General features: G+C 46.4%; 4 protein-coding genes across 4 annotated transcripts; all 4 read right to left on the bottom strand.

The window, feature by feature from the left end:
* Positions 1–192: 192 nt before the first annotated feature.
* Positions 193–1,704, bottom strand: F4813DRAFT_3870 (mitochondrial carrier). The gene is made up of 5 exons (XM_049246499.1): positions 1,599–1,704; positions 1,186–1,518; positions 804–1,082; positions 597–733; positions 193–546 (listed from the first exon to the last, which is right to left on the bottom strand). Exons 1-5 carry the CDS (start codon positions 1,605–1,607, stop codon positions 312–314), a joined length of 993 nt encoding a protein of 330 aa, XP_049104572.1. The 5' UTR covers positions 1,608–1,704; the 3' UTR covers positions 193–311.
* A 1,894-nt stretch (positions 1,705–3,598) lies between these two features.
* On the bottom strand, positions 3,599–4,720 carry F4813DRAFT_384192 (uncharacterized protein; the record flags this gene model as incomplete). Its single annotated transcript, XM_049246045.1, has 5 exons — positions 3,599–3,648; positions 3,702–4,065; positions 4,128–4,227; positions 4,280–4,336; positions 4,482–4,720. The coding sequence occupies 5 exons, from the start codon at positions 4,718–4,720 to the stop codon at positions 3,599–3,601; spliced, it is 810 nt and encodes a 269-aa protein (XP_049104571.1).
* Positions 4,721–6,006: 1,286 nt separating this feature from the next.
* F4813DRAFT_3798 (MBOAT family protein) lies at positions 6,007–8,809 on the bottom strand. Its single transcript, XM_049245498.1, has 8 exons — positions 8,196–8,809; positions 7,883–8,129; positions 7,703–7,824; positions 7,580–7,646; positions 7,421–7,521; positions 6,732–7,343; positions 6,567–6,663; positions 6,007–6,499 (listed from the first exon to the last, which is right to left on the bottom strand). The coding sequence occupies exons 1-8, from the start codon at positions 8,625–8,627 to the stop codon at positions 6,162–6,164; spliced, it is 2,016 nt and encodes a 671-aa protein (XP_049104570.1). The 5' UTR covers positions 8,628–8,809; the 3' UTR covers positions 6,007–6,161.
* Positions 8,810–9,349: 540 nt separating this feature from the next.
* On the bottom strand, positions 9,350–12,237 carry F4813DRAFT_341214 (calponin homology domain-containing protein). Its single transcript, XM_049241283.1, has 4 exons — positions 11,840–12,237; positions 11,571–11,781; positions 9,829–11,512; positions 9,350–9,766 (listed from the first exon to the last, which is right to left on the bottom strand). Exons 1-4 carry the CDS (start codon positions 11,860–11,862, stop codon positions 9,732–9,734), a joined length of 1,953 nt encoding a protein of 650 aa, XP_049104569.1. The 5' UTR covers positions 11,863–12,237; the 3' UTR covers positions 9,350–9,731.
* Between the last annotated feature and the right edge of the window lie 43 nt (positions 12,238–12,280).

The raw sequence follows: 12,280 nt of genomic DNA, 5'->3' as shown, positions 1-12,280 counted from the left end.
AGGTAGTTATTTTTTAGTAGTTATACATATACAACATGAGGCTGCTCGGGGTCTATCCTGTCGGAGTTCATAGCCTTCTCTACCAACTAAACGGGGTCTTTGTGCTCTCTATATCTGTTTATCTACCTTTCCCTGTTTAACACGTCCGATCCACTGTCCTGCATGCTGCAGCTCTTTACCGTGTTGCATCAACGCCATCCCGCTAGAAATCCCGCACGCATAAATGGTGCACATCTAGAGGTAGTCAAGTACAATCTGGATTTAATCCAGTACGGATGAAGGGAACCGGCTACTGCCATACGCCCTCTCGGTTATAGATCCACTGGTTCTGGCTTTAAGCCGACCAAAAAGTCTCGAGTGACTTCAAAGCTAAGCCAGTTGGCGGCCATGCTGGGGGCGACCTTGAGTAAGTTCGGAATGAGGCCCTTATATAGGCCCTTTGGTCCTTCCTGGGCTATTATTAACCTAACAGCGTCTCCTATCGACTTGTATTTGTAGCCCATGCCAGACATAGTGTTGATTTGAAATCTTCGCCGCAAGACATCACTATGCATATGTTAGACAACCAGAACTCGAACGCTGGGAGACATGCTCACAATGGATAAGTGCATGTCTGGGCAACGGCGCCCGATACGGCGCCGGCCAGCAGCTTTCGTACTGCGCTAGGGTTTTGGTCACCCTCAGGGGTTAGATACTTGCGGACGAATTCATATGTCATGAAATTCAGCCCTACCTAAGAAATCATTAGTCTTCTCGTGTCATATTAAACATATCATACCTGCAAGGCGCATATTAAAGCTTACATATGGCGCTACTCCTGCGACTGTAGGTATTATACCGCGGTACAAAGCAGGCACACCGCCCTCTTGCTTATACATCACAGCCATTGTAGTCCACATACCCGGGAGCTTGTTTTTTGGCACATTGCTGAGCGCGGCAAACGACGCCGATTGGATTGATAATCGAGTCCGTACGATATCGAGCGGATATGTAAAGAATACCGAGGTGATGCCCGCTATGCCACCACACACAAGCCTCTCGAGGGGAGATAAAGGAGCGTTTGGGTACTTCTCGAAGAAGTGCTACAGACAGTGTTAGCTAAACTACCTAGCCTATGATTGGTTTCGATAAATGAAGCCTCGACTAGGTTGCAATAAGCCCAATAGCTCTGGTAAAAAAACTTACCCTTTTGTAAAGGTTATAACTGCCGAACTGCACTGCAGAATAAGGAACGATGCGAACGCAATTGGTTCCGTTACCAGCCATAAAACCCCTCCAGCCTTCTTCCTTCCACATTTTAGCGAGCGCCTTGCCTACCGATAGCTTGTATTCATTGCGGCCGGCACTTTGCACCTGAAAGAGAATTTTCAGGCGCTCGAGAGGAGATACGACGGTTCGCGATACGGCACCGGCAACACCACCGGCGCAGAAAGCAGCGGTCACCGGTTGGGAGAAGAAGTCCTTAAATTGGGAGTTTCTGTTCTCACTGGCATCATTGGCCTTGATATCTTCCGAGCTCTAAAGGATTTGAAGTCAGCTACCGGATGGGACTGATCCCAGCGCAAAGGCGGGCCGGTGTGAAAGTGAGATAGACGTACAGCGGCCATGTTGAAACTTCGGCTAAGCGAACGCGGAAGGAGTCGAGCGACGTAATAACGAGAGACAGGCGGCGTAGGGTTCGCACAGGGCTGAACTAGGAGGCCGAGAAGTTTGCGCGCGGCTGATGCTTGGACATGTATATCGAGAACTAAAGACACCTAGATAGTCTTTGAACACGACTACACCAACAACAATGCAAGTTTTATCGAAAAGCTCTTGACGATTCGGGCGACATAGTCGAGCTTGTAGGACGGGCTATCGCGGGCATAGGTAAAGGTGGTAACTGCGCGGAATTTCGAAGTACCCTTTGCCTTGCGCAAGGATATCGCTCTACGTATCGTCGGGTCAGATCATCGAATTGACCAAAGTACATGGAGTACTCATGATCGTTTGCTTCCTAGATATATGCTCGAGGTTGATATTACTTTATAAGGGGAGTGGGTTAAATATGAGTATGCAACGTGTTACTTGAAAGGTGAGGTGTAAAAGAGGACCAAGAGAGAGGAGAAGCGAAAAATAAGAATAGAGCTAGAAAATTTAGCTATGAGGGACGGACGGTAGAACGTAGCTACTACCTAGGTAGAGTACGTGGATGCATAAGTTTCAAGGTAAGATGGGACCTTATAATAGGTTCGATAGGTTCAAAGTAATGAAGTCGGCCAGTCGGAGCTTTGAGAAAATTAGTTTTAGGGGGGAGCCGGTCACCCGCCGGGCTCACCTGAGACTCTCGGGTACTAACTACTAAGCTTCAAGTGACCTATAAGTTGTCATTCGCTACCTACCTATAAGTATTTCGATATTTCTTATTTAGTTATTCGAGTCTAGGTACACGTTTAAAAATAGTAGGTATAATTTAGTAAAAATGAGCTACATAAAAAATAGTTTCAAGACTGGTAGGTACCTATGTATTAGAGGAGCGGTAAAGAAAGGAGGAATCCTGAGAAAGGAATAGTATAGAATACAAATCGAAATTTTAAAAAAGGGCCCTGGCGTTAAACTTAGACGCTCCGTGCATTAGTTCTGTATATTACAGACATGCTAAAGCGAGCCCCCTTTCTTCCCGTTGCCTTCCTTTGTTTGTACCTCGAGGGCTTCCCCACAAAGCCTAGATAAAGCCGAAGAGAAACCAATACCTACCTATGTACAATCAAGTCCATGCCAGCTTTGGGGATTTTCTACGCGGGATACTACACTGTATCGTATATGACGTGACTCGGCATAACCAAGATGCAGCCCGTGGCCAAGTCCATGTCGATGAAAAAAAAACCCATAGGATCTTCATCTAACTACCCATCGTTTGGTTGGCTGTTGTTCCCCAATATCTACCTATAATACGCAGCAACGTTCAAATTAATGAACCCCTTAAATAGCGTGCATTAGGTAAATACCTATCACAGGTACAAAGATTGAAAGCTTCTTTCTGATCCATGAAACTCAACTCTACCACAGCTATTCCGTACCTATGTATTAGTATTAGGTAGTTAGATTGATTTAAAAGTAATCATCCTTATTAGTATAATCATATCTAACCCTTTTCGCATCAAACACGGTCAATTGACCTGTATAGCTGCTGGAACGAAGTCTGATGACCTTCCAACATACATGAATTACCATTAACACAAATCTGCAAAAAACTAGCAAAGCTCATTTTTCACTAGTGATGCACAGGATCAAAGTGATTTTGCTCTAAACTAATTGATTAGGAACATGCCCTTCTAGGCGCATCCTTTGCTACCTAACTGCCTTGACCTTATGATTATCGCTCCTCTCGAGGGAACCTAAAATCTTCTCGGTAGTATCAAATGCATCATCTCGGAATTTAGCCTCTCCGCCAGTTGTACACAGGATCATGGGCCAGTCGATTGAATCGGAACTAGAATATGAGCGAAAGCCAGTGTAAAAACGCAAAGCCAAACACCCGTGCAACAAAGGAGAATTTTATTTCACACGTTGCAGATGCAACCCACTGCTGAAGAGGTAAGATAGCCAGGTATACTTATCACTCAGCAACGTCCAAGTCGTCGTGTTGAGGAGGAGGACTGTCGACAGCTAGATTCGATGTTAGTTAGGAGTTTCTCTACAGATGCGGCCATGAAACTCACCTTTACGATCATCGCCGTTAGTGCCGTTATCACGGCGTTCGCGGTCGTCTCGGTCATCACGATCGCGGTCACTAGGTAAGGGTGTAAGCTCCGACTTGGCAGGGACCTTAGGTGAGCTAGACGGGGATTTGTACCGAGGATCCGGGGAACGAGAACGGTCGCGGGTCTCACGGCGTTCACGATCATAGTCGCGATCACGGTCTCGGTCACGGCGGTCGTCCTTCCTGGGAGAATAGTCGCGTGTACTGCGGCGAGGGGAAGGCGAACGGCCGCGACGAGGAGATCGGCCTCCACGATCACGCCTGCTGTCGCGGTCACGACCACTGTCGAAACGCCAAGACGCGGACGGGGGAGTGCGAGCCCACTATATACTCGTTAGCTGACCGCGTCTAAAGGAATTGGGCCGTAGTCGGAAGGATAGCTTACCTCAATCTTTAGAAGATCGTCACGGCCGATACGCTTGTTATGCATCTCGTGGTACGCATCATCAGCGTCACGACGATCCTCATACTCCACAAAGGCGAACCTGTCATCCCGATTAGGTCATACAACAATTAGCAATTAGGAGCTCAACTTACAATCTACTACTAGCAGACCTAGGGGCTGGGATATCACAACGGACAAGGCGACCATAGCTAGATAGATTTGATGTCAGCAATCCCCGCAACAAAGTGAAGACTTTCCCAAAAATGATTAATGATTTGCATCGATTGCATGAAGCTTCGAAATCCCATCGCGATGGTCAAGGGACGTGGAACGATGCATCTCAAGATGCTATACGACCGCTCGATCGAAGGAGATGGGAGGCTGAGATGGACACGGAGGGCAGAAGCGTAGGTTAAGAAGACGGATCGAGGACTCGAACGAAGCCGAGAACGACGAAGCGAGGTCGGGGTTAGGACGAGGAGAAGGCAGGTGACATCGGACACCGCATCCGTGGGACGGTCGATCGATTCACCGACGAGGATAATGGACATACCGTTCGAATTCGTAGGCGAGGTCGCGAGCACGCGTGCCATGGCTAAAGCCAGTCACGTAGAGAGTAGTACCTCCTCGAGACATTATAACGGCTTGATGAGGAGTAAATAATTAATGAGAGGAAGCTGAGAGAAGCTCTGGAAAGGATTAGATATGTAGATAAATCAAACTTGATGATGGAAGGCAGAAATTTGATTTGAAGAAATATCGCGTGTTGGGGGTGTTGTAGTAGCTCCCCAGCAACCCAGTGATGGATGGAGTTCGTTAGATAGGTAGTTGAGGTTGTCAGTGGTTGGCCGACAAATAAAATTTGTTTTTCAAAGGGGACGGATCATCTTCGGAAGAACAGCTTGTTAGGTATGCTTTGACCACAGTGTAGACAAATGGAGAAATGCGTACTGTACATCTCATGTGTAGTGATACAATGACGTAGTTTTGCTGCTTGTCAATGGAATTGTACGGTAAGTACTTCCGTGAACGTTCTTATTCATGTACCTACCTCACCTAGCTACCTACATGTACCTCACTTGCCTTAGGTACCTAATGGAAGTTCGTATCCCATTGAAAGAACACCACCCAACTCGCGCTTACCCCCAGATGGGTCCCAGATGGGTATTCACATGCATCCCATCTCTAACACTACCTAGCTTTGGTTCCTATTTGCTGCGAAACACATATTTAACATTTGCAGGTTCGATTGGCTACGAATATCCAAACCACCAAGCCGGCTTAAAGCAAGCATCCAGATTGAGGAACACCACCGCGTCTACCACTGCATCTACATTGCATGGTGTTGCTCATCATACATAGATTTGGACTACTCTTACGTAGTCCACGTTGACCACGTTGTTCTCCCAACAGGCTTGTAACACAGTGAACATATTGATTACCATCTGGCCAGGAATGATCTGTGGCGCATTCTTACCCCCAAAGCTGCAAAACTTGTCGTGTGCTGCATAAGAGCTGCATGGGACTATAAAGTAGAAGGCCACAAAAGGTCGTGTGCATGCAGACATGAAAGCTGGGGTCTCTCAACATCTCTCCTATAGGTCAAACTTAGTGCTCGCCTTGCAATACCTCCCAGCATTAAACCCAAGTGACTATCTTAGCTACCTGTTGGAGAGCTTCCGGTTGGTCCACCGTGAATATCATTTGCAATTCGGAACTAGTTAGTAAATGATCTACTAACTAGTTAATCATTGAATACTAGGTAGTAATACAAGGCAAATATTGAAATATAAGTTACAATAGAACTCTAATAATTTACAAGATAACCAATGTTTACACGCTATTTATCACCTTAGGTACTTTACCGTAATCGTGACCTCGATCCAACACGCTGTCTTTGGTATGTAACGCTCTAAACTCCAAAAGTTATAAAATTCCTCTTCAGAACAGCTCGCCCTCCCCATTCGCTTGTTTGCCTCTCTCCTCTATCTGTATCCCCCAAAGCGCCAAGCACCCAACCAACAACCAATCCATTCAAAGAATTAGATACAAACTACATAGCAAACTCGGTCCTGTAAAAATACCAACCCAGAATATAATATTTCCAATTGTTGGCTGGCCGCGAAGCCACTTCGTCCGGCTGAGCCGCACAAGCGGGAGCTGGGACATCTGGAGGATGAGTAGATACCCGCGTAGTTTCTTGAAGATACACCACATGACGAGTTCGTGAACGCAAGCCGAGAGGAAGAAGGTGATGAGCGTCGCAGTGTGTTTATTTACACGCATGGATGATATCGAGCTGTGATACACGTGCCGCAAGAGAAAGTTGTGGACCGGTCGGTTCCAGTCGCGAGCGTACTGATCCCATGAGACTGCCTCGATGTTAGTATTGTAGACATATACTAATTATAACCGAGTGAAGAACAAATGGCAACATACCGCTGTTCCACCATGTATCGTAGAAGCTTCGGTCCGCAAAAAACGTGAGTTCCGCAAGGATGTTAAGAACCGTCTCCCAGATGAGATACCAAGCTAACTAAGGGTGAAGAGTCAGCGGAAGCACAACAAGGTAAACATAAAATCAACTATAGCCACAAAACTTACCATATACTCCATCATAAAGGGAAAGGCAAGGTCGCTGAGTATCCATGGAAATTCGCGGAATCTTTGCGTAGTTGTCCAGCCCATTTCCTTCATATGGATCGCTCTCATTACAACAGGATAAATAAACGCCTGAGAAATCATGATCATGACGAATATGACACCGAAAAGAGCACAAGTTTTTTCAGCCACGTAATACCAATTGATCCTCTCGGACCTAGGATACTGCAATTCATAAACGACGGTGGGTAGTACGATATATTCGTAGTGGTTTAAGAAGGTAAGGTTATTTGGATAATAATGTGTAGAATCATCCGCTTTGCCCCTGAGTTCATCTGCGAGAGCGTCGACTTCCCACTTGATGAGTCTTTCGAATACATGAAGCTGTTCTATATCGAGTGGTTCTGCCGCTTCAATAGCGCGGGAGATGCTCTCCATGTTATTCTGGTCCGTAGATCCAGTCTTTGATAACGAAAACTGCCTCTCACGATACTCATCCGCCGATGGTGGATGAGCGAGATGCGATGTAGAGAGGGCCGAGACTCTTGGTCTCGTTTGCGAAGGCGATGTTACGGGTGATATATTCTCCAGCTGTTTCAATTTAAGGAGTAGACTCTAATTAAATTGAGGAGTTAGCAATTTAGTCCTGCTTGCTGGATCACTTAGACGAATATTAGATTATAAACACCAACCTGTCGCTTCTTGTAGAGGGACGAAAGGTGACCATTGTAGAACGCATATGAATGCTGTTTCATCAACATGACAAGACCATGAAGAACAAAGAATACGGTATCTTTAATAATAAAAATAATTAGTATATGCGCTTCGTCTTGAGTAGGAAGCTTACTCACGTGTCCACGGCCAATCCCTCACAAGTGTAAGGCCAACCACACCTGCGATAAACAGGGTTTGCCAGAACTATAGTACTATAGGTTAGAAGAAGTTCACTTGTAAAGGCCGTGACAAGAACTTACGTTTTGCAATATCCAACCAGACCTATTCCAGTCAATATAGTCGAGAAATACCAGGCGTTGGATTACCCAGCTCAGTCCCGTCAGAGCACACATGATGCCGTCGGAGAATAAAAGTACGACAACTACATTGGCAGTTAATCGTTTTATATTCCGAAATATCGAGGATCAAAGTTAACTCACCATCTCTTTTAAACATGGCTTTCATAATCTCATTGGCACCGAGAGGGTTTCCAGTTTTCCTCCAGTTATCAGCAGCCATCTTCACTATCAAGAAAAACACTGAAATCCAGAAGAGGACATAAAAGCCATGAAACGGACTGTTTGCTGCATCCTGGTTTTGCCTGTCAAAGGCCGAGAACTGCCTTGTGAAGACCATATCCCGTAGCTTTTCGCGTCGTCCCGGCAATCCTTTTTCTTTCTCCTGTAACTAGGTACCTAATATTAGTGCTGTTCATAAGCAAGGCAGATAAATACCGGAAATGTGTTGACTTGCTCTTTCTAAACCCCGTCTTAATATCTCCCGAAGTTCTGCATCATCACTGGCCACCACGTACGTCTTATTCCCCTTGCTTGTAGAAGTATATTTAGGTAAGCCATGGAGAAGCTGTTCAGAACTCGACTTCTCATTTAGTCCCGGGCTCTCCAAGTGCAGGATTTCAGGCGTTTCCGAGGCTGAGTTATCATAAGAATCGGATTCCGATTTGCGTCGTAATAAGACTGAGTGTGGATGTGTGTCCGTAGCTTCAATGCCCGAATCGCTGTTACTATCTGATGGGGTATCTGGGATGCGATGTATAGCTTTCAATGCCTCGGCTAAAACAACTGGATGCTGTGTTTCGCGCCTCGAATGTACGCTATGGATATCTGTACCCGTCGCAAGATGATCTCGGCTCTGTGAAGCCGCATGTAGCTCTTCAGTGGACATGTTTGAAAGAAGACAATGGGGTTGAACCACAATATCTAGCCTCCTTCTTTAATGACGGAATGGAATTGACTAATATCAATCGACCGTAGGCCTTATGAACCCAACGCAGCCGATAAGAGGATTATGCTGATAGGTGGGGAGGCTGAAAGGAATTGACAGATTTTATATTAGGTATCAATTGTCAATTGAGGCTCGGAGTGAGATGATTTATTTATAAGGTGAGATAGGTTAGATTCTCATTATCTCGTACACTCGGATCAATCGTATCGAGAATCGCCACCTAACTTAAGCACGGCCGGTACAACCGGGCGAGTCCACTAAGATTTGAGCAACGAGAGATTCCGTCGAACCCGGTTGGAGCCTGATGACATTGAAATTGGTACGGTCGCTGCCGTTCGGCGTCGATCTCACTCTTCCAGACGATCTTCTAATACGCCGAGGTATAATATTTATAATCTTTTCTACAAGATGCGGTTCCACACGAGACAATGGAGAAGGCTCGGATGTCAACAATCATTGCGGAAACCCGATACAAAAATGGAGTCTTTGTCTTCATTCCTCCGGTCTTAGAGGGGGAATTAGGGGAAAGGGGACAATAAGGCTGAAGAGTCGTTGGCATCGGATAATAGGAACGTGAACATTCGACGTGATGAGATTGTAATCTGTAGTGAGATTGTAATCTTCCCATACCGACGAGTTCTTATGGGCAAAATGGCGGGGCGTTGTTGCACTGTTACAATGTTACACTACATACCTACGGTACCTTAGGTAAGTACCTACGTCCTACGCTAACTTCATGACCCTACCTCTTGGAAACATACCTAAGGTAAAAACTATAAATTAATCCAACGTAAGAATGTGCATGCACCCTGCTCCTCTCGAGTTTACCAACCCCGAAAGAAATCACTCATAATGCGATATATTCATTTTTCTGGTTGATACGAGATAGTTGGATGAAAACTGCATTCGGAATTTGGGCAAGACTAACAAGCCATCCAGTATGCTAACTAACACATATCGTCATCAAACCCCCCAACTTTTTGTATCCGACGTAACCTAGGCCCTTTGCACACTTCTTTCGCGAGAGAATTAAAAAGCCTCAATCTACTGCATCTTCTCGTGAGTCGCCATAAGCGAGCCTGCAATTATTAGTTAGTTGCTGCTACCACACTCAAAAGGGTTATAAACTGGGCTGTCTTACCGATGAAAGTAGTAACCAATCTGCTTCGGACCTGGCAGATATCTTCAGGGACTAACCAGATAGTTGCTCCCATCTTTCTGGCGATGCTAATGCTAAGCTTAGCATTCAAGTATGCTTCTTCGTCGGTTCGTCCAGGCGTGACAAGATCGTAGTCGACATAACTGCTCTTCATACCGTTCAGAACGTCTAAGAAGAAGATACCACTGCCAATAGCGGGGTCTTTGAACGACCGAACTGATGAATTCCGGCCGCCTTTTCGGGACATGTCATTCGCCCATCTTACCATCTCTGCATCGGTCATCTCCCGTTTCCCAAGACGTTGCGCTAGAGCCGAAAGTGTAAGAGTAATATCCTTTCGCATGAGCTGCCAGACAAGGCCCAGCGTGAGCATTTTATTTCCATCTGTGATGTCCGCTCCTTGAATACCAACTAGCGAGAAGCCGTTCTGCTTGCCAAGTTCAACGGCGTAATTAGTGTTCTCGACGGCTTTGAACCTCATCAACTCGGCGCCGCTTGCCGCCCTCTTGTTCACGTGTCTCCAGTTCACCGAGCCCTTGATAACCTTGTCGTAGGCCTGAAGTAGAACGGTGCCGTCGCAAAGGTCATCGAAGAAGGAGACCACAGCTGGTTGTACGTCTAGACTGTTCAACCACAATGTGAATACTCTGGCTTCTCGTTCACCTTCAGCATCAAAGTCATCCACCTGCTGTTTTTCTTCCTCGGTAATCGGGTCTAGGGCGGGATGAGTATTGAACAAATTAGCAACAAAAGCTAGGTTGAGCTTAGGGTTTCCTGCTACAAGAGAGCTCGGTGTCAAGAACTTCCTGCAGCTCAGCTTGTCGGCGTCGACCAGTACCTCCTCTGCTCGTTGTAATAGATCACGTGTTTGAAGAGGAGCTCTGCTACATCCGTAGTCCTTTCCAATTTGCGCCAGAAGAACTGCATAGTTCTCTCCATCCTTTACGTCGCTCGAGAAATTGCCAACTCGGCGATGCCAGCCAGCTGCGTTAAGATGATAGTTGAACCATCGTAGGAGGATTTGCTCGGGAGGTAAGCGTAGAAACTGCTCCAGCGTCTCGTCTTCTTCAAGCAGTCTATAGAGCTCAGGGTGGAGTTTAATATCAATCTTGCCCAAGAGACCTCTCCGAATGATCTGCCAGATTAGACCTAGAATAAGATGTTCTCGGACTTCGATAATATCACCGCTACCAATATTGACGACTGAACAGCCGATACCTTTTGCAGACTCTATGACGATGTTGTTGTTCTCTGTCATGTGGAACGTGTTCAACTTTTTGACTTTCCTGCCGGGAACATTTAGTACACGCTCGTCGATGGTGTCGGGAACGCTGTCGTTGATAAGCTTGGCTAGCACCAAGCCGTCTTTGCACTCGTCGAACATTTCAAAAGTGTCGGTCGGGAAGGGCAATCGACTCCCTATATCAGGGTCGCCGGCTAAGACAGCATTAATGTGGCGTGTAAATTCGGTCCGTTCATCTTCGTTGATGGTATGAGTGACATTGGCACTAGAGCCTTGAACGTGGATCTTGCCGATGCTTCCTTTGGAGGCATGCCCTTGTCCACCTGTTCTTTGAGATACAATTCCAGCAGGAGCAACCGGCGCAGCACCCCCAGTATTCATACGCCGTTGCGCAGGGGAGGATTCGCGTAGTTTGGCGATTAACTAGATGTATATTAGAACTGGAGGCTCAGCATCGTCCGTGTAACCTGGTATGACTTACGCCGACATAGTCTTCAAGTTCAACTCTTCGGGAAGAGTCGAGCTCAACTTCTCTTAAAGCCTGTCTGACGACATCGTAAGGTTGTCGCTCGCTTTGCTGGGTAGCCTTGATGGCGGTAGCCTCGTCGATGTAGCCCTTATCGTCGACGTCTAGCCTGCGAAAGGCATCGGTAAGGCCGAATATGTCGCCTTGTTCAAATTGAGGAAATTTCCTAACCGCCGTCAGTTTCGCAAGCTCTAAAGTAGGAACTATTGTGTGCGATGGTTTACCTCTGAAGCTTAAGAACGTTCATGACTAATAGAGTTTATCTTCAAAGGTTAGCGAAAGTTGTTGTTGATTGGACTGGAAGATCTATCGACAGAACACGATCGTGAAGCGTTGACTTTAAGGGGGTTCTAATATATGAATGCGTAGTTTCGAATAAGTTGGTTAGGAGCTCTTAGCTCGAGGGCTGGCTAGGTAGGCAGCTATAGATGATAACCGAGGACCTCCCAGAGGCTCAAATTATGTTATGTTTCCGAAGTTAGGCTACCTCTAGATGTAGATTGTCAGGATGGGAGTTGAGTGGAAAGCTTGGAAGCGCGGGCTAAAGCTGCGTGTAGATGGAAGTTCGGTGGGGGAGGGGGAGAAGCGCCGACTGGTACACACTGATGTAATTTCATGTGCCTTAGCCTTGGCATCCTTGGCAAAGCCACCGCCACAGTCACTTG

This window comes from Daldinia decipiens, assembly GCF_022478715.1.
Source record: "Daldinia decipiens strain CBS 113046 unplaced genomic scaffold F4813scaffold_1, whole genome shotgun sequence".
Taxonomy (NCBI): domain Eukaryota; kingdom Fungi; phylum Ascomycota; class Sordariomycetes; order Xylariales; family Hypoxylaceae; genus Daldinia; species Daldinia decipiens.
The sequence above is the reverse complement of the archived record's forward strand: the minus strand, read 5'-3'. Positions and strand labels throughout refer to the sequence as shown.

Bases quoted from the DNA above. Each gene is read 5' to 3' on its own strand.
- F4813DRAFT_341214 (XM_049241283.1), bottom strand. From the start codon at position 11,862: ATGAACGTTCTTAAGCTTCAGAG. The intron at 11,782-11,839 runs GTAAACCATCGC...GACGGCGGTTAG, and splicing joins AACGTTCTTAAGCTTCAGAG to GAAATTTCCTCAATTTGAAC. The intron at 9,767-9,828 runs GTAAGACAGCCC...TAATAATTGCAG, and splicing joins ATTGGTTACTACTTTCATCG to GCTCGCTTATGGCGACTCAC.
- F4813DRAFT_3798 (XM_049245498.1), bottom strand. From the start codon at position 8,627: ATGTCCACTGAAGAGCTACATGCGGCTTCACAGAGCCGAGATCATCTT. The intron at 7,344-7,420 runs GTTGGTGTTTAT...CAATTTAATTAG, and splicing joins CCCTCTACAAGAAGCGACAG to AGTCTACTCCTTAAATTGAA. The intron at 6,500-6,566 runs GTATGTTGCCAT...ACATCGAGGCAG, and splicing joins CGATACATGGTGGAACAGCG to TCTCATGGGATCAGTACGCT.
- F4813DRAFT_3870 (XM_049246499.1), bottom strand. The intron at 734-803 runs GTAAGCTTTAAT...ATGATTTCTTAG, and splicing joins TCGCAGGAGTAGCGCCATAT to GTAGGGCTGAATTTCATGAC. The intron at 547-596 runs GTGAGCATGTCT...ACATATGCATAG, and splicing joins CAGACATGCACTTATCCATT to TGATGTCTTGCGGCGAAGAT.